Here is a 25,728-nt window from a genome sequence, read left to right on the forward strand (position 1 = left end):
TTTAACTATTTTTTAAGGCTTGTTTTCAGACCCTGAACCAAAATGTTTCTAAGAATTCTGCTTCTTTTTAATATAATTCCCGATATTCACGTGCTGTGCATTGATCATCAATAACTCATGCTAAGGCCTAAGGTTCGACTACTTACTGGTGAACTAGCTCACATCTCTTTAAGCAGTATAACATTTTACTTAAGAGTCTTGTTTCATGTACTGTATTGATTTATATATTCTTTTCTAAATATTTTAGGTACCTAAAGAATTATGCCACTCTACTCAGAAATTGTGTGAACTTTTGACACTTGTTCAGGATTTGAAGTTTCACTTAAATAGCCTACCGCCCATCAGTGACAACTTGGAAACATTAAAAATACAGCTTGAAAAGCTCAAGGTATCTGGGGACCACTTTTGATTGCATTTTCAATTGTATTTTTTATTTATTTATAAAAATGTTTTACCAGGAAGTAATACATTGAGAGTTACCTCTTGTTTTCAAGTATGTCCTGGGCACAGTTATAAAAAATACATGTTTACATTAAAAGAACAGGGTTATAGAGTCAATTCACAGATATTTCATGGACAGATAGAGTTGGAAAATTGGGTAAAGGGGATAAAGGGCTTGTGAGTTTCAGATTGAAATAGAGCAGCTTTAACATCACTTTAACATCACCAACCATCAGCGAACGGCAGCGAACGGCTCACACCCTTTGGCTGCGCCAAAGGCTGTCTGCCTTTGGGGCAACGCAGATGTACACTGGGATGGTTGAGATTCAATGCAGCTGTGAATATGACGTTCTTTGTCTTCTTGGCTCATTAACATTCCTGTGGGTGGGGTTGACGTTCCACAAAGTAAAAGCAAATGTTAATCCATAGCACACTGGTCCTGTTCAGAGGAGAGCAGCTCTTGGGGAGCCCCATCAGCCTGTCCGCCTTTGGGGCAACGCAGATGTACACAGGGGTGGTTGAGATTCAATGCAGCTGTGAACACAAAGTTCTTTGTGTCCTCTTGGCTCATTTACATTGCAGTGGGTTGGGTTGATGTTCCACAAAGTACAAGCATATATTAACCCTTAGCACTCTGGTCCTGTGCAGAGGGGAGCAGCTCTTGGGGAGCCGCATCAGGCTGTACGCCTTTGTGGCAATTAATGCTGATTTTGCTTTCATTATTTTTACATCACTGGGTATTGCCCATATGACTTTTTGTAGATTCACAGGGTTTGGGTCACAAAACAATTTTGCAAAGCTTGCATGTGCAATGGGGAAAAGGCTGTGCTCTCACCATCAATTTTTCTCCTTATTCGCTAAGCTTGAAATACGCAGAGAATGCAGGCTTGATCAGTTTCTGAATAAAGCATACACAGGCACAGGTAGAATACACACTCTGAGGTTTAAATAAGCTTTCTTTTCACTGTAGTTTAGATTGCCAATACAGAACTTCTGCTGCAGCATGTTACTTTTAATCACACGTGCAATAAGTGCTTTTTAGGATAAAAGTGCGAGTCTAGTTTTGGATTTCACTGCGGTAGTAAATGCATTAAACAGGCTAACATTTAGCAAAAGTTTAGTAGTATTAGTAATACTAATGTTACAATATTAAAAAGTAAAGATTTGAAAAGTTCTTCATTGGAAATACAATGATGATGTTAATTAGAATGAAACAAATTTGGATCTCTGTCCTAGATTTTGTCTTGTAAGCAAGCAGAACGGTGTTATGACTGTGTGCTGTAATTCATTGTTTATTGGCGTGCAACTGACTTACATTGCATAAGGGCAAGAACATGAAGAAGAAGCAAGCAATGTAAGAGCAAGCATTTATACATAGGCAGTCTTAGGCCTGGGACATAGCAGGTTCAGCCGTGCTGAGCCGCGCTCCTGCTCTGCCTCGCCTGCTCAAAATGGAGCTTTTTCCTGTCCTTGCAGGCGAGGCAGTGAGCGCGCTCTGGGGGCGGGGCGGAGGCGGAGCAGAGACGGAGCGGAGGCGTGTCAGGAGGCGGAGCGGGAGGCGGGGCTAGTCCCTCGCTCTCATTGGATGTGAGCGGTCACGTGACCGCTCACATCGCTTCCCCGAGCGGCAAATTTGAAACTTGCCTGTCTCGGCAAAGTTTCTGAGCCTCCGCACGCATCAGCACGCATGCAGAGGGGGAAACTATAGCCGCGCTGATGACAGATGCAGGGGGTTAGTGCATCTGCTCAGCCCGGCTCAGCGACGCTGAAGCTACTATGTCCCAGGCCTTAGTCACTGCAACCCAAACATGTGAAAAAAAACTCATTGTAGCATACAAGATGAACATGACATAAAATCCAATGAAGCAAAACACCTCAATACTATTACATTTAAGTTACTGAACAGACAAATTATGAATAAATATACATAGAAATAAATACAGTGCAGCCGTAAATTAAAACAAATCGACCTAATAAGTATAGACAACATAAACAGCAAAACAGCAGCCCAGGCAGTAGCAAGATGGAAAGAATATCCTTATATATACACTGATGGTCGGTGTCCAGACTTAAAGATGCAGTTATATAAATATAAATTGCCAAACAGACACAAGACAATCAATAAACAGATCACAATACAGGCGTCCTGGGGGAATAAACAAACCACAAAGATATCTATCAAAGTATTAGGTACGCCCACATTTATATTTATTAATTAGATTTTAGAAACACCCTTTACCTTCTGTGTAACTATCTCCAGTCTTTCATAACTTCTCACAAGTGATATCGGGACAGACGTTGGTCTTTGGTGAAAAGTTAGTTATTATTACTGCATCTTTAGGTCAGGACAACAACAAGCATATATAAGGATATACTTGCCATGTTGTCTACAACCTGGGTTATTCGTTTTGCTGTAGAACTGATTTATTAAAAAAAAAAACACACATGTAGGATATTGCTTGGTCTGCAGATTTAAATGACAACATTGAATTGTTTGTGATTTAAGAAAAATGTTCAAGCCGCAATGGTTCATTTCCTCCCAGTTAGTTCATTGCAGGACCATAACCAGTGGAACACAAACAATTGCCTATTGATATACAGCAAAATCCAGCCTTGGCTTTGCTGGAAGCTTTGTTACCCTTCATGTAAATGTTTTTAGCAGAGTATAACAATTAGAGTACTGGATAACATTGGATACATATTAACAGCTTATTTGGGAGTAACTGAAAAAATATTCATTTTGTGAGCTAACATGTCGATGTATTTTTATATATATATTTTCTGAGGTTACGTGCATATCCTAATTGATGCACATCTTTCTTTTTCTAGTCATTTGAATCAAGGTTGAACTTGTTTTCTGTTACTCTGAGAAAAGATCTCAACTTTGCTGAGCAGTTTCTAATGTCCATGTCAGAGGAGCTGCCTGGAGAGCATCTCAAGGAACTAAAAATAAGCTACGACTGTTTGCAGAAGGCCTTTGCTGCTGTTTGTGAAATGTCTTCTAATCGGGCAAAGCAGATTGCTTTTGCTGTAGACTCTGAGATGGTAAGAAGTACATTGCATCTTACAGTATTAGCAAGATACATAGTTCATACAGATGCAGCCACGACTATTAGATCTCTTGCCTGGGAAATTCTGGGGCAGTCTCACAGTAAATGCCTCAACATTGCTGTGAGATTCTAAATGGCCCATCTGATTAACACAGCGGGGGGGTCCCTATAGTCCCATCCAGTTTGAATAGGATAGCGGGACCCTCCCACTGTTAATACGATGGGCCACTAAGAATATCACAGAAATGTTGCAGCATTTACTGTGAGACTGCCCCAGAATCTCCCAGGTAAGTGTTCTAATACTGGTGGCTTCATCTGTACAGTATTAGATGAGGTTGAAAAAAGACATATGTCCATCACGTTCAACCTATGTTATATTTAAACTACAGATACTTATATTCAGTGGTCGACAAATCACCCAAAAATCTACTCGCCGAACAAAAAAATCTACTCGCCACCTAGTCCCGCCCTCAACCCCACCCTAGTCCGGCCCCCAGTCCCATCCCCAGTCCCGCCCTAGTCCCACCCCCAGGCCCGCTTTAAAAAAAATAAAAAAATAAATTGAATAAATTCCTAGTAAGAACAACATTCATTTTTGACATAAGTTTATTTATTGTATTACATTATACTACAATTAGTCCTTGTTACGTGTGTGTATGTATTTATAAATGTCGGATTTAGAAAAAAAATCCAGATATGAATGACTAGTTTCCTGCACCATTTAACCAGTGTCTGGATGCCAACGCTTCACAATATCTAAAGCAGCAGTCCCACCTGGGATCTTACCTGATCCGCAGTCCCTCAATGTCCAGGTACCCTCATTCCTGCAGTGTTATATGATGGAGTGGAGGTGTTTCCTACCTGTCTTCTGGGTTAGGGGGGATTCCGATGTCTCCCATGTGAAGCTCAAGAGTCAGATCTGGAAGAAAGCAGTATAGGTTATTTCGGTGTAGGTATAGGGCAGTTAAGATATATAGGGTAAATAAGATATCCAGAGACAGAGAGAGGCAGAGTGTGAGAGACAGAGTTCGAGAGACAGAGAGAGACAGAGTGCGAGAGACGGAAAGAGACAGAGTGCGAGAGACGGAGACTGACTGGGTGGGTGACTGGCTGGGTGGATGACTGGGTCGGTGACTGACTGGGTGGGTGAATGGGTGGGTGACTGACTGGGTGGTTGACTGACTGACTGGGTGGTTGACTGACTGACTGGGTGACTGACTGACTGGGTGACTGACTGGGTGGGTGACTGACTGGGTGGGTGGGTGAGTGACTGACTGGGTGACTGACTTTGAGTGATTGACTGACTGGGTGACTGACTGACTGGGTGGGTGACTGACTGGATGAGTGACTGACTGACTGGGTGGGTGACTGACTGACTGGGTGACTGACTGACTGATTGGGTGACTGACTGACTGGGTGGGTGACTGACTGACTGACTGGGGGGATGACTGACTGACTGGGTGGGTGGGTGACTGACTGGGTGGGTGGGTGTAGAGGGAGAGGGGGTTGGCCCGGTATTAAAGGGGTTGCACCCCATATGGCCACCCCCTGACTTGGCCTTGCAAGAGTTTGAGTTTACTATTCAGCACAAAAAGGGTAGTGAAAACAGCAATGCTGATGGACTTTCACGTCAGGACTATCCCTCTGAGACTGAGTTCGTTAAGGGTGCCAGCAGTGCCCCACTCGCCGTTAGGACCAGTGGGCCACAAGTCACCCATTAAGGAGGGGAGGTGTAGAGGGAGAGGGGGTTGGCCCGGTATTAAAAGGGTTGCACCCCATATGGCCACCCCCTGACCTCACCAGGGAGGCAAGGGGTTAACTGGACTGCGGTCCAGGAATGTGGCTTACACCTTGTCATGTCATGAAAATGTATGTTCCCCTGTTCCCATGTTTCATTATAATCCTGTATTTTAAAGATGTTTTAAAGTGCATTTCTGTATCTCCAGTTCTGGAGATCGCAGAGAGTTGATATTTGGCCAATATGTGGAGTCACTGTAGGCATTAAGAACTGGCAAATTTCGACCCACTGAGCCCACCAGAATGGAACTTATTAATATGTGTAGATATTAAAGTGTATATGTATGGTATGACCAAGGAGGCGCGAGCTTCCCCCCCCCCCCTCTCCTATGAACCCTCTACATAAAGACATACAAATAACAAGAGGACACATATATGGAGGTAAAAGGCCGCGGCTTATTTATTAACACCAATGGGGATAGCGTACCACCTGTCCGCGCCAGAATGCTCAGAGCTGTGAAACGCAAAGGGGGCACCCGGAAGTACGTCCCGGTGACCTGCCCCCTCGCTTCAAAACCCCCCGATAACCAGCCCCGAGCCACTTCTGGGGGACAAGCACCTACCCCCCCCCCCAACTGCCGCCGCGACAAAGCAATTGGTCCACTGACCCCTCCATCATAAACTTTTCTTTCTTGTCTTGAATATATACTCTTATTTATCTGCAAAATAAAGAAATGTTAACATGGAAACAAAAATTTTATTTTTTTATTTTTTTTAAACTTAAGTCAAAAGGGATGGGTGGGTGGGAAACAGTTGAAACGCCAAGGAACAAGTGACAGTTGCTTGTTCCCTGGCTCTATTTGAAAAACTAACTGCCCCAACTGCCTTCTCCGATCGCGCACGCGACCAACAGCCTAGCTGGGGGGGGGGGGGGGCGCACCCCCCGGTCAATAGCTGTAGCCACCCATGCGGGCTAGGCCAGCTCTATGACCAAGGAGGCGCGAGCTTCCCCCCCCCCCCCCTCTCCTATGAACCCTCTACATAAAGACATACAAATAACAAGAGGACACATATATGGAGGTAAAAGGCCGCGGCTTATTTATTAACACCAATGGGGATAGCGTACCACCTGTCCACGCCAGAATGCTCAGAGCTGTGCAACGCAAAGGGGGCACCCGGAAGTATGTCCCGGTGACCTGCCCCCTCACTTCAAAACCCCCCGATAACCAGCCCCGAGCCACTTCTGGGGGACAAGCACCTACCCCCCCCCAACTGCCGCCACCAACGGGCCTGTTTAACCCCCTTAAATCAGACCCGTACCGCCATACCCCTTATGACCTCTTCCAAACCTTCCTGTAACTCATTATTAAACATGTCCACCCCGACATCCGACAACTGTACCCCATCTTCCCTAAACCATCCACCCAATTTAAAACTAAACTGCGGGTGACGAATGACCCAACCCCCACATTGAACCACGAAATTCCCCACCTTCCTGTTTAACCTCTTCCTCGTCTTGTTAACTCTCCCCGGGATACGCGCACCTTTCCAAACCAACCTGCATATTATCTCGGACCACACTAATTGCACCCCTGGCCAAAACGTTAACATGCGCGCCAAATCTTGCTTAATCTGCTGAAATAAATCAATCGAACGCAATTTTGCCACATCATTACCCCCAACATGAATAATGATGATATCCGGTGCCCTCCTACCCCTGGCCCTAGAAATTAACAGCGCAAAAAGCCGTCCCCACCGCATCCCTCTCATCCCCCACCACGTTACCTCCACCTGCTCCATACTCAACCCTAAATTCTTTCCGTAGGGGCGCGAATTCGCCCTCTTCCCCGCCCAGTGTACCATTGAATCTCCCACGATCCAAATTACCACGAAATCTGAGGAGGCAAAAACATGGTGGGAAAAAAGAAAAACAACGGCAAAGTGTTTAATCTAGCGCAACATTCTCCCCTACCAAATCCGGCCTGATGTATGTCCGGTAACTGTCTGACTTCCAGCGCCCAATCCTCCGTATCTTTGCTACCGCGAGCCCAACGCGTGCTGCTTCCGTCGCTGCCCCAATGCGAAAAGAATGCGATCCATACTGCCCCCCTTCTAACCCTTGCTGCTTGAGACACATCCGAAAGACCCGCAAATATTGAAACCTTGACAATGCCCCCCCGTTCTGGTGCACTAACAGTGGACCCCCTTGTTCTGGCCTAATGGCCAAATAATCGTCCAACGCTTTTACTGGGCACACCACACTTCCAGGCAAGCCCAAACAAGATCCACGCTCCCTTTCCTTTCTGATCCGTTTTAGACCTCCATACCAGCAACCTCACCAAACCTTCTCCTAAACTTACGTCAGCCCGCTGCAAGCCACCCCCTCCTTTCTTGGATACACAAACCAATTCACCTGCTCGCAGAGCTGCAAAAAATGCTATGATGAATGTGACCTTAAAAAGTACTGCCTCAAAACTGGAAGAGCATACCACGTCTGTGGCCCGCAACAAACCTTCCAAAATTACCGGCGTCACTGGTCTTCTGCCATCCCTGCTAGTTATCCCTTTAACCATGCCTGCTAGCACCTTCCTTACCACAAAACACTTGGACACATCAACCCTACCATTCAGCCTAAGGAAGAACGATATACCCGCCATCTTTCTCCCTATGGATCCACCAGCTAAACCCTTTTCCCTCAAACTCATCATGTGACCCAGCAAAATATCTACCTCCGAGATCTTTTCTCCAGCCAACCTTTCCGCCTCCCGAAATTCTCGCCAAGCAGCCACATAAGCACCCCACGTACCCGGGGCGAGAGACGCCTTGATTAAATCAATCACACCTCCGTTACCAGATCCCACAAGACTGCTGGGCACCGTTCGCCCTGGGTCTCCGCCCCCGGTGCCAACCTCCGAAACAGCTCCATCTGCAAACGTGATAATGCATCAGCAATGTTGTTCTCCACCCCAGGAACATGCCTAGCCTTGAAACCTATATTAAGCTATAAACACCGTAACACAAAATGCCTCAACAGAACCAACACTGGTGGGGACCGTGAACCAAAATTATTCACAGCCTCCACCACACCCAAGTTGTCGGACCAAAACGTCACCTCCCTGTTAGCAAACTTGTCCCCCCAAAGATGTACAGCCACTAGTAAAGGGAAAAGTTCCAAAAATGTCAGATTCCTGATAAGCTGAGTCCCTCGCCAATGCTCTGGCCATTCCTCCGCACACCAAGCTCCATTAAAATATGCACCAAACCCTACTGACCCAGCCGCATCCGTAAATAGCTGCAGCTCATCGTTCCGAGCTGGACACCCCCTCCACAACGTCCTTCCGTTGTAACTCTGTAAGAATTCTTGCCACACCGCCAAATCCGTCCGAATATCTGTTGTGACCCGAATGAAATGGTTGGGACGCCTTACCCCCGCTGTAGCTGCTGACAAGCGCCTGGAAAACACCCTTCCCACAGGCATAATGCGAGCTGCAAACACCAAATGGCCCATCAAAACCTGAAACTGTCTTAATGAGGCCTTCCTAAGAAGCATGAAATCCTTTATCATACTCTCCATAACAACTAACTTCTCAGGAGGTAACCTATATTCCCTGTTCACTGAATCAATTACTATGCCCAGAAAACTGAGAGTGGTCGTGGGTGCCACTGTTTTTTCATTCGCCAAAGGAACCCCAAATTCGCGCGCCATGGCTGAAAAATGAAAAAGCCACCTTGCGCACAAATCAGACCCCTGCGGACCAACGAAAAGGAAATCATCCAAATAATGTATGATCCCTGCTGCCTGCACCCTTTTGCGGACCACCCACTCCAAAAATGTGCTGAATGTTTCAAAATAAAAACAAGACAATGCACAACCCATAGGTAAACAAAGGTCAACAAAATAACGCCCTTCCAACATACAGCCCAATAAATGAAAACAATCTGGATGTACCGGCAAGAGTCTGAAAGCTGACTTAACGTCTGCCTTCGCCATCAATGCCCCCTGCCCCATCCTTCCCACCAAAGCCGCCGCTTGATCAAAAGTGGCGTAGCTTACGGAGCATAAGTCCCTATCTATCCCATCATTAACTGACGACCCTTTCGGGTAAGACAGATGTTGAATTAACCTGAAAGCCCCCGCCTCCTTTTTCGGAACCACTCCCAATGGTGACACCCTAAGATTTTTCAGGGGCGGGGAAAGGAAAGGACCCGCCATTCTGCCCAACTCAATCTCTTTATCAGTTTTTTCTTTTGCCACATCCCCATTCAACCTGACCGACTTCAAATTCCTCTCGCCACCCGATCCCTCCTGATACTCAAAGGGGATCCTGAATCCTTCCTTAAACCCCTCTCGTAATAAGCTAGCTGCCCGTCTATTGGGGTATTTTTCCAGCCAAGGCGCCATTGCCTCTGCTGAAACTGGCGTTCCCGCCTTCCTGAACAGCCTGCTGTCCTGCTCCCCTGAAACCCTTACTGTCTTTCTTAAAGCACTTTGATTTGGGATGCTGACCCCCGCACCCAGCGCAAGTATGTTGGAATCTACAATTCTCAAATTTGCATCTTGACTCGTAACGCCAACATACCCCCGACTGCTTCCCACCTGCACGCCCTCTCCCTGATGTGCGCACCTGAAAATGCTCCCGCCAGACCCCTTTGAGGCTATTTGACCCACGAAAGGACGACCCCCTCCCCCTGAAATGTGCTCCAAGTACAAATCCACATCCTTACAATTCCATGTAACCACACCTTTATTAGCTTCCATACTCTGCCTAAACTCCACATCATAGGCCCACCATCCCATACCCCCGTGTTTCTGAAACGCTTTTCTAATCGTATCCTGATACTTAAAAAGCGCCGAGCATAACTGCGGATCCTTTTCCCCCGCAACGCCTGCCAAAATCCCAAATGCCTGCGACCAATTACTGAACGTGCGAGGAAAAAGACGCTTTTCAACATCCTCCTTTTTAGCCTCCCCCTTCTTTTCGGATTTAGCTACCGCTTCATTGTAACCCGGAAGCAATGACAAAATCTCAACGTAATCACCCGCCCAAATCTTTTCCTTTACTTCCTTTGACAAATGCACGCCTAAGGAACGTGATATGGTCGTACATGAGTCCCCATAGGCCGCATCCGGCAGCCTTTTTGAACCTGCCAATGGCCTTCCGAGCCCTGTCCCCTGCCCAGCACCTGAATTCACCACCGGATGCTCACCTAACAAACTAACAACTGCCGTTAAATCAGCTCCTTGTCCCGCCACCTGCACCGGCAATGCTGTGGCCGATGCCAACGCATCTTGCATAACTTTCGGCACTGTGCTAAGGGTACAACCTGCTGTACTCTCCACACCCAAAGACACCTGAGCCAACTCTCCACCCACTGTTCCACGGTTGCTCCCCCCGTCAAGCACTGAATCTGACCCCCCCTGTCGTTCGCTTGACTTGCATGCCTCCACTGCTTGCTTATTGGATAATAACGTTGTCATTGGCAATAAAGCTAACTGAACGCCCTTAACCACCGCACTAATCATTCTTGCCTCGGCATCGCCCGCTAACCCCAACTCCAACACCTGTGGCCCAGGGGAGCTAACAATGCCCGGCAAGGTAACGCCCTTATTTCCCAAACAAGCAACTCTTTTTCGCTTACCCTTCGATGCCCCAGTCCCCGGCGGTGTTTTGACCCGCCTGTCGGGACCTGCCCCAAGACCCTTGTCCTCCAAGCCTCTGACAGCAAGCTCAACCCGAGGCCCGGACCGCTTGCGAGCCGTGGACGACGTACCAGCGCCACGAAGCGAGGTCGACCGCGTCCCGGCCGTTCCAGATTTACCTGTAAATGAGGAAGCAAATATTCAATTAGGCTAACCTTTGTTCCTGAATAAACTTATTTTTTTTTTTTTTTTTTTTATTACCAACAATCCTTTGCCTGTCCTCCTTTCACCAGTAACCGGCTATGTCGAGCATGTCGGCCCCCTCCCAAAATCACCCTCTTTTTTTTTTTTTTTTTTTAGGGGAGAAAGGGAACACTTGTCCACCTACTGCTCGCCTCCATCCATGCTCTTGTTTTTTTTTTTTTTTTTAATAAGGTTGGGACCCATGTCCCACCCCTGTTTTTCCAGGGACCCATGTCCCACCCTTTTTTTTTTTTTTTTTTTTTTTTTTAGGGACCCATGTCCCACCCTTGCTTTTTCCAGGGACCCATGTCCCACACCTGTTTTTTTTTTTTTTTTTGTGGGGACCCATGTCCAACACTTGTTTTTGTGGGGACCCATGTCCCACACTTGTTTTTTGTGAGGACCCATGTCCAACACTTGTTTTTTTTTTTTTGTGGGTCCCATGTCCCACACCTGTTTTTGTGGGGACCCATGTCCCACCCCTGTTTTTTCCAGGGGCCCATGTCCCACACCTGTTTTCGTGGGGACCCATGTCCAACACTTGTTTTTGTAGGGACCCATGTCCCACACCTGTTCATGTGGGGACCCATCACCCAGGCTCCTCCCAAAAGTCACCCAGCCTTCAACCAAATAGGATGTGATTTCCAAAAACTCCGCCATGACATACCCTTCTGCACCACCAACGCCTCCCGTGCTCCGTAACTAGGACCCCCTTCATCACTTGATGATGGCCACGCCTCAGCGCAGGTAGCATGGGAACCGCCCTGTCCTCTCGCGTCTTCACGACTGCCCAAACTTCCTTGATCACTCCCAGCTTTCAGCACTAGTGCACACATCTGTTTTTGAAACCATCCTTCCTCATGGTTGTGTGCCTCCGCCAAAAGCTGCATGGTGCTGACCTGAAAGGACATCGCTACTAACGCTGTAATTTTATCCAATGGCTCGTCAAACACTGGTTTAATTCCACCACCCAAATCCTGCCAGCAAACTACTCTTGAACTCTTGCCTGGCCGATCTTCCACGAAAACCAGTTCACTTGAATAGACTTAGAAACCGCTCTAAAGCTGTAATAACATAAAAATCCCGCATTAATGCTTATATCTTTAGCACCTTAACACCCCCCACCTCCATCCATTAGCGCTAACATCCAACCAACCATTGCTGTCATTTTTTTTTTTTTTTTTTTAAATATGGTGTCACCCACGACACGAAAAACCTTAGCATTGTCTTCCAATAACCACAACCAAGACCAACCTCAAAAGGCTTTTTTTTTTTTTTTTTTTTTTTTTAAAAACCTTTTTTTTTTTTTTTTAATATACATTTTTATTTATTTCACTATTTTTTTTTTTTTTTTTAAATTTTTTTTAAATGGACAGCCCCACCTGACCACCTCCCACTGTTTAAAAGAGTGGAAAAGAAAAAAGGGGGGGGGAAGGAAGAGGGCCAATATCTCCCCAACGAGGAGGGAGGAGGGGGGGGGCAAAAGCCCACCATTCCAGCCAAACCACCAACAGCCCCCTCCCCCAGCCGTAACAACAGCCTTGCCCCCAGCCCCCCCAAAAAAACCCCACCCCCTGATCATCGTCAGGAGGCGGAACCACATGACACTCATGTTCCCTTGCCATTAACCCAACCGCACGGCTAAGCGTGAGCTGGGCGAGCCTCTCTTCCCCCCCCCCAGCCACACAAGCGGCCATAATAGGAGAACAGGAACAGGGCTCGCAAACGGCGAACTCGCAAACCTCCTCCTCCAAGCAGGTGCGCCTTCTTCGCGCAACAGCCCCAGGTAGGAGTCACTCTCCTCGTCATTCTCCCTCCTCCCCCCGCCGCTGCCACCAATAGAAAACGCATGAAAACAAAAGGCAGGACAAAAAACCTATCCTTCCCGCAATCCCCCCATACCCCCGAGCACCGGCACAACCGGCAAAAACACACGGGGGGGGGGGCGGAGGGTCCCTCAACACGAGGAAGGAAGGGAGGTCCCACGCAGGACAAAAACAACAGCCTTCTTGCAATCCCCCCCCCCCCCGGGCACCGGCAAAACCGGCAAAAACACACGGGGGAGGGAGGCGGAGGGTCCCTCACCACGAGGAGGGAAGGGAAAATCCCTCACCCCGGGAGGGGGGCCCAAATCAAACCACTTTAAACCTACTAAACGCAGGAGAAGAGAGGAGAGTGTCCAAACAGTTGAAACGCCAAGGAACAAGTGACAGTTGCTTGTTCCTTGGCTCTATTTGAAAAACTAACTGCCCCAACTGCCTTCTCCGATCGCGCACGCGACCAACAGCCTAGCTGGGGGGGGGGGCGCACCCCCCGGTCAATAGCTGTAGCCACCCATGCGGGCTAGGCCAGCTCTATTTTGGATCTGCCCGGAAAATGCAGACTCCATCTGCTATGCTAATAGGTCATGAAGGGTAGCCGGCTGATTGAGCCTAAACACTGTGATCAAAAGTTAACTGCCTGATTGTTTACATTAAATACTAATCAACAGATCAAGTACTAATCAACAGACTCTGCCACTCTAATTGTTACCTGAGGGTGGAAAATCATCAAACTGGAGTGGTTTGTAAGTGTTATGTCTACACCTACAAACAATGCAGATACTTCATTTGATAGACTGGTCGTCGCCCCTGATTTAATTATGGGGCTACCCATAGAGTCCCAGTACATATGGGCTAATTAGCTGGGGGGCATATGGGCTAATAATCTGTGTCTCCACGTTAGGGATTGGATACAGATAATTGTTCACCAATAGTCTGTATTCAATGTTAAGAATAGGGTTACACAGGTATATAAACTGTGTCAACCCTACAGTTTTTAGTTGTGCTTCTGATTCCACCTGGAATGTCACCGGATTGCTGGAGAATTGCTAGCTGATACTTCTCCATCCCCCAACCCTAAGTGTTACCTTCTTGTCTGTTAATTGTACTATATTGCTGTGTTCACCTTTTTAAGGAATAAATTATATTTTATTATATCTAAGCCTCATTCAGTTCAACCCAGATATTTGGTGTTCATTATATCTTGTCATAAGTTACCGTGACAGTGGGTGACTGACTTTGGGTGACTGACTGGATGAGTGACTGACTGACTGGATGAGTGACTGACTGACTGACCCGGTGGGTGACTGACTGACTGACTTGGGTGACTGACTGGGTGACTGACTGGGTGGGTGACTGACTGGATGGGTGACTGACTGGATGGGTGACTGACTGGGTGGGTACTTCTGGTGTCACACGCACACACTCTCCCACACACACATACTCTCCCACACACACACTCTCTCTCTCACACACACACACACACACACACACACACACACACACACACACACACACACACACACACACACACACACACACACACACACACACACTACAGGGATTGAAAGCACAAATAGAGGTCAGCCACGCGCCGCACCTCCTCTCCCCCCGCCTCTTCCCTCCCACCCCCCCGCGCCCATCTCCCGCAACCCAGACGGTTTACCCATGGGAGGCACGGGAGCACCTGGAGGCAGGGGAGCACCGGGAGGCAGGGGAGCACCGGGACGCAAGGGAAACGCATTGCCCCCCCCCCTGCAGCGGGCGCAGCTCCGGCGAATGCACCATCGCTAGTACCTCCCGCTCCGGCGGACACACCTCCCACTACCACCTCCCGCTCCGGCGGGCGAACCTCCCGCTACCACCTCCCGCTCCGGCGGGCGCACCTCCCGCTACCACCTCCCGCTCCGGTGGATGCACCTCCCGCTCCGGCGGATGCACCTCCCGCTCCGGCGGGCGCACATCCCGCTCCGGGCGGGAAACCACGGGGACCGAAAAGGGGACACCGCGCGAGCAGCCGCCACAGGACGGAGGGGCAGACTATAAACAAATGCACACACACGTGGGGGAGGCATGAGGGCATGATACATTACTTACCTCTCTGTAGAAAAGGCAGGGCGGGCCTGGCTGCACGCAAAGAAAAAAGAAAAGAAAAAAAAGTCCTGGCAGCGAGCGCGAGCCAATCAGGAAGGGGGATTTTTTTCCCTCTCCCTTCTTCGAGCAGGGGAATTGTAAGTCGCCAGCAGGCAATATCCATTCGCCAGGTGTGACCTGGCGACTGGGTTTGTCGAACACTGCTTATAATTACAGTATATTGAACCAGAAGAAGGCAAACAAAAAATCCCCCAAGATGGTTAATGCAAAAATGCTTACACATTTTTGGATCTACTGTATGTAATTAATGTTAATAATATTTAAAGATGGAATTCTACATAGGACCAAACTGTTCTATAGCCACATAAATACTGCATATTTTCAATTTAGAAACTGGACAGATGGAACTGTAAGAATAATGATGACCTTTTCTTTAGTATGATCATGGAATTCTACTGCTTTCTTTTTCTAGTCTAAGTTAGCAGAATCACATAAAGAACTTCTAAGCCGACTCCAGTTACTGTCCGATTGGATCGCAGTGAACAATGATAGTATGGACTTTTCACTAATGAACACTAATGACGTGGAAACGGTGAAGCAAAGCTTGCAATCTCTTAAGGTAGATACATGGTATTGGGAAGTATAATAACTATCAATTATAAGTACAGTATTATTTTTGCTGACTTTATGTAATATCACACAGTGATTCTGCATAACCACATTTAAACATAATAAGGGAAGACATACACATACGGTGTACAAACATTTTGCCTTCACCTAAATACACATAAAGCAGATATATTTGCATGCATATTGCATACAGATACAGATGCAGCAGGCGTTATTACCCCCAATGAGCCCTAGTTGGCACAAGAAATAACGCAGAAAATATTGCGTGTGTTAAAGAGATAACCCATGTGTTTTCATTGTTTTCAATAGAGCCGCAGTGTTTCATGCAATAAATATTGCGGTAGCGTTAATGTATCACATTACAGAAACACTTGCATAGTATCTGCTACATAGATATTACATAAAAAATAAATGCATATATAACATATATATTTAATTGGAGTTTAATAGAGTTCAAAATGTTGGTATAGAACATCCCATCTCTCACTCATTTGTGTCCATGATGCTTAACAAATAGGTTTCAGAGTTACTAAATGATGCTAAGCATAGCACACATTAAGTCCCATTTAAGTGTGTGGTCTAGGTGTTGTGGCAGGATGACCGTGGTTAGTGAGGAGGCAACACAGTTCTTCTAGTGAAATAATCTGTTGGTGGTTTTATTTGTCCATTAACATAATAAAACAATGGGTTCTCTGTCCCTTTAAGTAAAACAAAAATATAAAACAAAGCCTATCCCCGTTAGGGAAGCTAACAACTCAAGGTTAAGCCTATCTACCTGGCTGGTTAGCTAAACAAGACCAGACCAACAATATTTGGTAATACCACTTGGCTCCTTACCTGGGCCGCTAAGTTGGGGAGAACTTCTTCCTCTGTCATTACCGATACCAGGGCATTCCAGCAACAAAGGTGTTCCAACATAGTTTTCTTGCCTTCTACAGTATTCCCAATTTTTTTTAAATATGTTTAAAAAGAATACAGTGTTCAGAAATATTTTAGTGTTAGTACTTATTAAATTGATGGTAAATTATTTACAGTGCATTGTCTTTATTTCCTCCACAGAATGTAGGCAAGCGGCTGTCTGAGCAAAAGATAGAGCTGGAGACCACAGCGTTTGATATTCAATTCTTCATATCTGAACATGCCCAAGATCTTTCTCCGAATCAAAGCAAACTGCTGTTGAGGCTCCTAAACACAACACAAAAGAGTTTCCATGAAGCTCAGAAGAAGATCACATCACAAATGGATTCCTTGAAAAGTCATTTATTGGCAGCACAAGACTTGAATGAGCAGAAGGTTTGCCTCTCCATGCGGATGTGGGGCTTTGCTGATTCTATCCTTAGTGTGAATTTGTTTTGGAAAGAATTTGTATTGTTATATAAAGTACTTAGCAGCACATAACTAAACAGTGATCACTTAAAGATTGCAGATATTTGGTTGAAACTTTGAACCAAGAATTTGTTTTGGTTTCTGACTCATTTGCAGCTTGTTAGTAATGTACAGTAACTCTGTGCTGGTTTTTTAATCAGACTCTTTCACCAAGAAAATGTAAACTTACAGTATTTGGGTGTTTTTTTTTTACCTCAGAAATGCCAACTAGAAATTGATTCTCTTAAGAGTGCTGCATGTATTATTTATATTGCATGTTTCGACAACTGTAAAAATAATCGGACAAGGTTTTCATCAGCTGACAGTGAGCAACTCATTTGACACACCAACAATGAAAATGGAGCACGCAGTACACATCCCGATGTTTACCATTATATGTTATGTTTATTCTCCTATTGTAAATTTGTGTAAATCCCTTTTCCTACCTGTGACATACAGATATTTAAAAGTGAGATGTATATCATTTCCTGGTAAAAACATTGGTTTAAAAAAAATATTGCAGAATTTTAAGACCGCCCAGAATGCCTACTGGCAAAGTACCTACAGATACTAATGTTCCATGGAAATGGTTAAAATGACTCAAAATGTATGATAAAATATGATTTCTGCTGGAATAATTGAGAACAGCTGATTCCCACAAATATCAGTATTCTCAGTCAATTTAATCTATAATCCCACCTAAAATCAATGTGTGAGTTAAACATATCATGAAAGAGTATCCAGCGGAGGAATGTGTAGAGATGCATTTTCAGAAGGTATGGAGCAGAGGGGTTACAATGACGGTCTTTAGTAGGTCCCTCCTTTTTTGTAAATCAACAAACATATTATTTTATCTAAAAGCAGTAATCTCAATAATAAGAAGTAAAGCTGCTCTTTAGGACAGTGGGCCTTGTGTTATTAAACAGAAATTGAAATATATATATATAGATATATATAGATATATATCTATATATCTATATATATATATATATGTATATATATATTTATATATATTTATTTCCATTGCTTAAAATCAAGAAGCACCTTCTCTTCTGAAGACATCCTGTGCAAACACCTTGCTTTACCAAACATATCACAACTAACCTCTGTTCAATATCTTTTTTTCTGAAGTACAGTATTAACACAGGTTCCAGGATGAAAGGAGACTGGGATTATCAATGCAGTTGAATCATCTCCTTTAACATGTGCATGACCAGTCCTTGAGCAGTTTCGTCATAACTTGGTCTTCCTACAGTTTTTTTAAGATGAATGTTATCTTCCTCACATTTACACTATATCCACTGCTTTACATGATCCACTGCTATCATGTTTACAGCATACTGTGCGAATGTTGAATGCTCCCTCATATGGAAAGATAGTCAGCTTGAATTATGTTTTTATTTCTCTTAGGATGCTGCAGTGCAGCTGCAAGAGCACAAGGAAAAGCTGCAAGAAATCTGTGCTCTCCTGACGCAGACAGAGAATCGACTGATTGGCCAACAAGATATCTTCTCAGTAGGTGACAGCCCTGCTGAGCTGCAGCACTATCAGACCGAATATGAGGTACTATGGAAAGAAATACTTGTAAAACAGAATTATGATCACTGCTCATTTAGGATGCCACCCTGTACATCACCGAGTAGTGACTTGTAATGTGGTGAATACTCTTAATACTATACAGCGCTGATGTCATGTGTGATAACTGGTTGTGTATAGTATGCAGAACATGAGGAAACAGAAGAAAACAGTTATTCTACTGTCTCTGGCACTATTGATTGTTAATTCAATTGTGGTTCTGGGGCCATTAAACAAAGAGAGTTTGGACAAACCACAGTAACAGTACAGCATAAAATATTGTAATATCCTATCTGCACAGCCAATATAGTAGAGCGTAAGGATCTCATCTATTTGCCTTCACTCTCAGTTTCTCTCCCTTCACGATACTGTATGTGGAAGGGCCTGGCACAAGTAGATGGGCAATGTTTCAGTGTTTGTTTATTATTATAGATGGTCTGGTGTACATAAATTAATGTGGGCCATGCAGTCTTAGTAATGGGATGCACAGCAATATTTTTATTCAAGCTTAGACTTTTTGCTCTGTAAGTTCTGTATCTTATAGGCTAATAATAATAATAATAATAGAATTACAATAATATCCAAGTTGTAAAATCTATTCACAGTTCCAATAAAATACCGCAAACTCAAAGAAAATGTAACATAAGTGTTAGGATTGAAAGACAAATTATGTAACTACTAAATAGCGCAAACACAAATGGCGAACAGAGTCACCCAGATCCCTATTGGCACGCACTCATGGTGCACAAGTACAATTAACAAGGATAAATATCCACTGATTTAACCAAAATCCCACTACCCCAATGAGGGGTTCCACTACTACTGAATTCCAACTACAGGCAGTGCACATGAAGGAACGCTTTATAGAGTGAGGGTACAGCAATAAAGTGTTAAAACGGGCGTACCGCAGGGCCTTGTTAACACCTAGACACACACTTCTTGGGCAATATCGGGCTCCTGAACCTTTCGGGGATACTGTCATTAGATTTATCACTACCTATAATGACAAATGGGGACTGATACGACAGAGCCTGTCAAGACATTGGCACATTTTGACAGAAGACAAAGACCTACAGAAGGTCTTAAAGTCAACCCCCAATATGGTATGTAGGCGGACCAGGAATATCCGTGATATCCTGGTACATAGCCATTTTAAGAACACACGTACCAGGACCTGGTTAGGACCCAAACCGTCATTGTAAGGCATGCCCCTCTATGACTAAATCTCAATACTTTTCAGATTCCAACAATTCCCACACATTTCCCATTAAGACATTCATCAACTGTCTCATGAGTGGGGTTATTTATTTGATCACATGTGTGTGTAAGAAACAGTATGTTGGTGAGACACACAGGCCCCTCAAAGTTAGAGTCTTGGAACACCTTGGCTCGGTACGCAATAGACTGGATACACCTGTAGCGCATCATGTAAATGATATACATGGGGCGAGACAGGGGTCCTATTATTTATGGGAATCAAACATGTACCTTGGGGTCCCCGTAAGGGAGACTGGGATCGCAAACTTTTGCAATATGAATGTAGGTGGAGCACGAAAGCACCATCAGGTTTGAATGAGGGCTTCATCTACTCCTCATTTATCTAGGATGTATTATGTCCATCTCTATCTATTATTAATTTGTTATTCGGGGTTGAGGGAATTAGTTATACAGTTTAATTTAAAACTTAGAGATCCGTTTTGACCCCTTTGGGGCGGGTCGTGCAGGTCAGTACAGTCCTACGATACTGATTTACAACTTCCACCTACATTCCTTCCATCCATCAGACCATCAAGGATGACAGTCACTATTCAAACCCTGATTTAATTTAACCATTGGGACTAAGGATATACAGCTGTACAGTTTAATACTAGAGACCCGCTTTGACCTCCCCTTGGGGGGCGGGTCGTGTAGGTCAGTACATTTCTACAACAATCACGATATATTGCTCTGTTATGCTATAGAAGATCATCACTAGGAATCCTGTCTCCATTTACACTCTAGTTACATCACACTGCTAGTTAATTTGATTTAATATGTATACATCTTCAAGTTTGTCTCTGTGTGTACTTGTTTTGGTTTACTTACCTACTAAGGGACAGTTGTGTCACTAACAAAGTTGTTACCAATAATTGTATCAGACCATTACTTTGATTGGTCTGTTGTTCTAGTCCCACCCACTTTGTAGGGTATATCTTTCGCATGACGTGACCGGTATGTAGCACCTCCCCCTGAAGAAGTGTCTGCGAACACGAAACGGCGTTGGGGTGCAGTGACGTCACGGTAGTGGCGCCTGCGAGCGGGACGGTGTTCAGGACAGTGGTAGCGGGAGATCTTCTCACTCTGCTCGGTGATGCGGTTGTATATAGGACACTGCTGACATTTTGGTGCTGCAGCTTTCTGATATTATCAGTTCAGGGGTTGAGTGTTAGGTCGTCATTTGACAGAGGCATCCTTATGTGTATAGGTATTTACCATTGCACCACTATATACTGCCTGCACATACAGCGTGTATGTTGTTACACACCACACTCTTTACCATACCTACCTCTGCTGCGGCTGCAGCTAATGATATACTACATGTGTATTCAGTTTGTGGTATATATACCTTAGCAGGGCTATAATAGTATTTACTATACCGCACCACTATACCGTACCATCATTGTATATGGATTGATTGGTAGTGAGGCTAAGATAATCACAACATAGCTATTAAGCTGATTGATTTCACTACCAGCTTCCCACCTGACACACCCCCCTCAGGGGATCTTTTTTGTTCCTCATTTAATTCACATGTACATACCTATACTTGTTTCGGCGTGACTATTTGTCAACATTAAAGTTTTCTTATTTTCTGTTTTTATACAGACCGTCTGTCTGTTACTGTTGTTATACCCTCATTGGGGTAGTGGGATTTTGGTTAAATCAGTGGATATTTATCCTTGTTAATTGTACTTGTGCACCATGAGTGCGTGCCAATAGGGATCTGGGTGACTCTGTTCGCCATTTGTGTTTGTGTCTTATCTCTTCCCTATGCACCTGGAGCCTGATACTAATTTGTATGTTTTCGGTATTGAGCGATAACTGTATTTTTGTCTGTTCACTACTACTGTAAATAGCGTTCAGAAAAAACAATATTCTGCTCTGGGAACAGATAATCATTTATTATCCTGCACCCATTTAATTGATAACATTTACTTAACACACTAATTAACCTGTTCATTCATTTGTAGGAGCTGCAAAAAGATATGCAAGCAGGTGCCAGTGAATTGGCAGAGATCGTGAAGAACACTGAGAGATTCCTGCAGGAGCATGGAGATAAACTTTCACAGGAAGACAGAGACGTCATCAAACAAAAACTGAAGGAGGCAAAGAACAAGTTTGAGCTTCTTAGTAAGAAAGCGGAAGAATCAAAGAAAGAACTGGAAAAAGCTGTTACGACAGCAATTAAACAAGAAACAGAAAAGGTTCCTCTCTCTTTATTTTTCAAAATGTTTTTTGCAGATCTGTGTACAGTTTGATTCTTGACGAGACTCTCAATCTAAAACTTAGTTTTATCTTAATGAGTTTACTTGCCATTCAAAATATATGTTATACAATAACTACTAATTATATTTTTTATGATGTCTACATCATAAAATTACAGAGTTACAATATCAGTTCACTATGTTACTGACACAACTAATCTTTTTATCATAAGTCCCAGTAGACCAATGGGAATATACCTTATGAAATGAGAGCTCTTTAATAGCCATAGTTTCAAATGTAAAACCTCTGGGGACAATCACAGAGTGTGTTACTCTACATCTGGTAATTCTTTTGCCTTGGATCACACAATTTGCCCTTGACATATAGATCCAAAGTAGTTTACAATGTATTGATGACATGCCTGTACCTACAAAGTGATGCTAATGATAAAATGTGACATCTGTCTTTTGCAGTTTGCTGCTGTAGAGCAGTTGGAAGAAAGCAAAAGCAAAATAGAGAGCCTGTTGGGTTGGCTTTCACACGTAGACAAAGAAGCAGAGAATGGCAACAGGGTGGCGAAGCATAAAATCCAACAAAATGGAAAACACCATAAAGACGGTGACTTCAAGTCTCGACTTGGTAGCGTGGAAGAGGTTAATGGTAATCTGATACAGCCAGATGGGAGAGGAAGCAGCATGGATGAACAACCTCAGAAAAAGGACCTAAGCAGCCAATATGAAAAAGTGAAGGTACTTGATGGATATAATAGAGGAACATCAGTACAGATTTGGAAGTGTGTTAGTTGTCTGTACTTGCAATTGACAGATGTAGATACAATTTACTGACGTATCAGCTGATGTATGCAATTACTGAGTTTTTACACCTGGATGGGATTTGTTAGCTGGCAAGAAAACCCCTTACTCAGCTGTGACCATTGTCATTGGGATAATAGAATTGCAGAGACTTCAGTTGGGTATGTAACATAATGTGGCAACATTTGGATTAGACAATTTTTAAAATACTGTACTATGATTGGAATTTTTATAACTGGCTTTTGCTAGTTATTAAAATACATATGCTGACTATGCACTTTCATCATACACGTATCATGAGAAGGTTAGGCGTGCATTTATTAAAATGTTAACGCTATCAGATTGCTATAATGTGAAAACTCTGAATCGTGAAGACTTTTAAAAAGCCCGAAAGTCATTTCGTTAAATGATTCTGAAAAATCCCACAATTGCTGCCAATCTGTGCTTCATAAAGACATAAAACATTAAAGTTCTGCCTGTAAAATAATGCCTGGTGATTGTCAGGCTGGTTTTGTACATATTGACATTGGTCACCGTACGCGCATGACCTCTCATAGTATACAGTAGTAAATATATCAAATGTATTGGTAGAATAAAAATAGTAAGATATGCACGTTCAAAAATGTAGACAATATAAAGCACTTCACTCACTCAGTGAAGGAGACAACTGAAGGAGGGAGGTCCGCTATGAGCGACTTCTAGAGAGACGCCTGTGTGAGGGGACTCCTGCGGACCGCACAATACCGGGTTCCCGGTCACGACGCTGGATGACAGAGGACACCGTCTTCAGCTAAGGCTCATCGCTGCAGAGCCCTAGTGGGATGCCTGTGACAGGCTGAAGTTCCGATACATCGGAGGATCGGGAGGCTGAGATTGCCTTTTGTGGAGGGATTTCCATTCGTGCAGTATCCGGAATCTGGGTTACTATACCTAACATGCTTTATATTGTCAAAATTTTTGTACGTGCATACAGTATCTTACTATTTTTTTTATACCAATACATTTGATATATTTACTATACTATGAGAAGTCCTGCGCTTTCTTTTATGTTTCCCACTACATAATGGTTGCATGTTTGAAGGAAGAGGGAAAGGTACCAGAGTAGAGGGAGGAGTTAAAAATGTGTGTGAATAGTTGAATAGTTACACTGTTACCTATAACACGCCCTACCTTTAACTTCTTCTGATCATTAATTTACATGTTTCTGTATTTGTAATCCATAGTACGTTAGCTTCTTTTTTTTGTTCCTGACCATTTAATTAAACTTTATATGGGCAATCGCTTAGCATTAGTAAATGAGAAGGCTTGTGAAGTCCACATCAATGTAAAAGGTTATTGAAATTAGAAAATGTATTTTGAATGCCAAGTTTACAACATGTGTTTACATCATTTTTAGGCTCAGCATGAGAAAATAGTGTCTCAACATCAGGCAGTTATAATAGCCACACAATCAGCCCAAGCTTTGCTTGAGAAGCAGGGAAGTTATCTTGCTCCAGAAGAGAGAGAAAAATTGCAAAAGGACATGGAAGAATTGAAGGCCCAATATGACACAACACTTTGTGACTCTGAACGAAAAATTAAGTTGATGCAAACTGTGCAAGAGGAACTAGAAAAGTTTACAGTGGATTACAGTGAATTCGAAAACTGGCTTCACGAGTCCAAGGAGGAATTTGAAGATTTGGAGTCTGGGGCTGCAGACTTCTGTGGTGTCACGGCGAAATTACAAAGGCAAAAAAGCTTTTCTGAGGACGTGATCTCACACAAAGGGGACTTACGTTACATCACTATATCAGGGCAGAGGGTATTGGATGCAGCAAAGTCTTGTAATAAAGACGATGATATCAAGGAAGAAAACAACAACATTAACACACTGGAAATACGCAGGATGGTACAGAGCAAACTGGATACAGCATCAGAGCACTTCAAATCCTTATACTCAAAGGTAAATGTGACTGGTGGTGCCAGTCAGAAACTACAGTAAATTAAGGCAGACTACAAATTGTTCTTTTACATATGTTTGCACACTTGAATTGATACTCTTTTTGAAGACATATGCTTAAGCAGAAGGACAAAAACAGTATGAAATTCAAAGTTATTAATCCCAAATAGGTTATGTTGGGCACAAAGTGCACCACCCATGTGTATATCTGGATATGTAGCATGTCTTCCAAACCAGCTTAATTCATACTATTGTCATATGTTATTCTGTGCAGTGATTATGCTAAAGACCAGGATTCTGAGTAGTGACTTGAAAATGAGTAGAGTAAACATGTCACGTTTAGCCTTATGTCCACGTAACATCCTGGATATATTTATTTGTGTTCTGTCTTTGCCAAGGTTATTAGGCAAACTAATTAGGTCAGTCTTCCACTGTGAAGTTTTATGATACAACGTATTGTAACATTTTTGTAGTATAAAGTTCTGATCCCTACTCACAAACTTTCAAAATTAATTTATTGGACCAACTTGAACTTTATTCATGGGTTTCATTGAGCACATGTTTCTGAAACCTCACAGACACCTCCTTAATTTCTAATATCTTTGGTAAAAAAAAAAATAGTCAGATACAGTATTTTACTGGCATTGCACTAGCTTTTGCAGATTATATTACCTGTTTCCAATTTGGGCAGATGAGTTAGGAATTGCAAATTAGAGGATTGTACAGTAGCTGTCAAAATCTTTTTACAAATGTATTTGATTTTTCAAGCTGATGCTCAGGAGCAATATGCTCTTGGAGATCTCACTGTGGTGTTTCTGCTCTCTGAGCTTACAAACTGCAGATGTTTATTCACTTTATTTTCGGATGAAAGTTTGAAACATGTTGAACATATTGGCAGTCGGTAGGCAGTAAGTAA

The 25,728-nt window shown here is 43.9% G+C and overlaps 2 protein-coding genes across 29 annotated transcripts in view; one reads left to right on the top strand and one right to left on the bottom strand.

The window, feature by feature from the left end:
* Positions 1-25,728, top strand: part of DST (dystonin) — a 535,648-nt gene that overhangs the window by 355,341 nt on the left and 154,579 nt on the right. For 22 of the 28 annotated variants that reach the window (XM_075598122.1, XM_075598131.1, XM_075598128.1 and 19 more), the window contains 8 exons: positions 248-388; positions 3,271-3,486; positions 15,499-15,645; positions 16,716-16,949; positions 18,432-18,584; positions 21,827-22,060; positions 22,535-22,810; positions 24,270-24,815. In XM_075598122.1, the coding sequence (XP_075454237.1) occupies positions 248-388; positions 3,271-3,486; positions 15,499-15,645; positions 16,716-16,949; positions 18,432-18,584; positions 21,827-22,060; positions 22,535-22,810; positions 24,270-24,815 (1,947 nt within the window). The remainder of the gene's footprint in view (positions 1-247; positions 389-3,270; positions 3,487-15,498; positions 15,646-16,715; positions 16,950-18,431; positions 18,585-21,826; positions 22,061-22,534; positions 22,811-24,269; positions 24,816-25,728) is intronic. The other 6 variants (XM_075598142.1, XM_075598144.1, XM_075598150.1 and 3 more) reach the window with 1 other exon arrangement.
* LOC142491865 (uncharacterized) lies at positions 8,528-12,204 on the bottom strand. The gene is made up of 3 exons (XM_075594684.1): positions 11,780-12,204; positions 9,898-11,048; positions 8,528-8,767 (listed from the first exon to the last, which is right to left on the bottom strand). The coding sequence occupies exons 1-3, from the start codon at positions 12,021-12,023 to the stop codon at positions 8,528-8,530; spliced, it is 1,635 nt and encodes a 544-aa protein (XP_075450799.1). The 5' UTR covers positions 12,024-12,204.

The sequence above is a fragment of the Ascaphus truei genome, chromosome 4 (assembly GCF_040206685.1).
Source record: "Ascaphus truei isolate aAscTru1 chromosome 4, aAscTru1.hap1, whole genome shotgun sequence".
In the NCBI taxonomy this organism is placed as follows: Eukaryota; Metazoa; Chordata; class Amphibia; order Anura; family Ascaphidae; genus Ascaphus; species Ascaphus truei.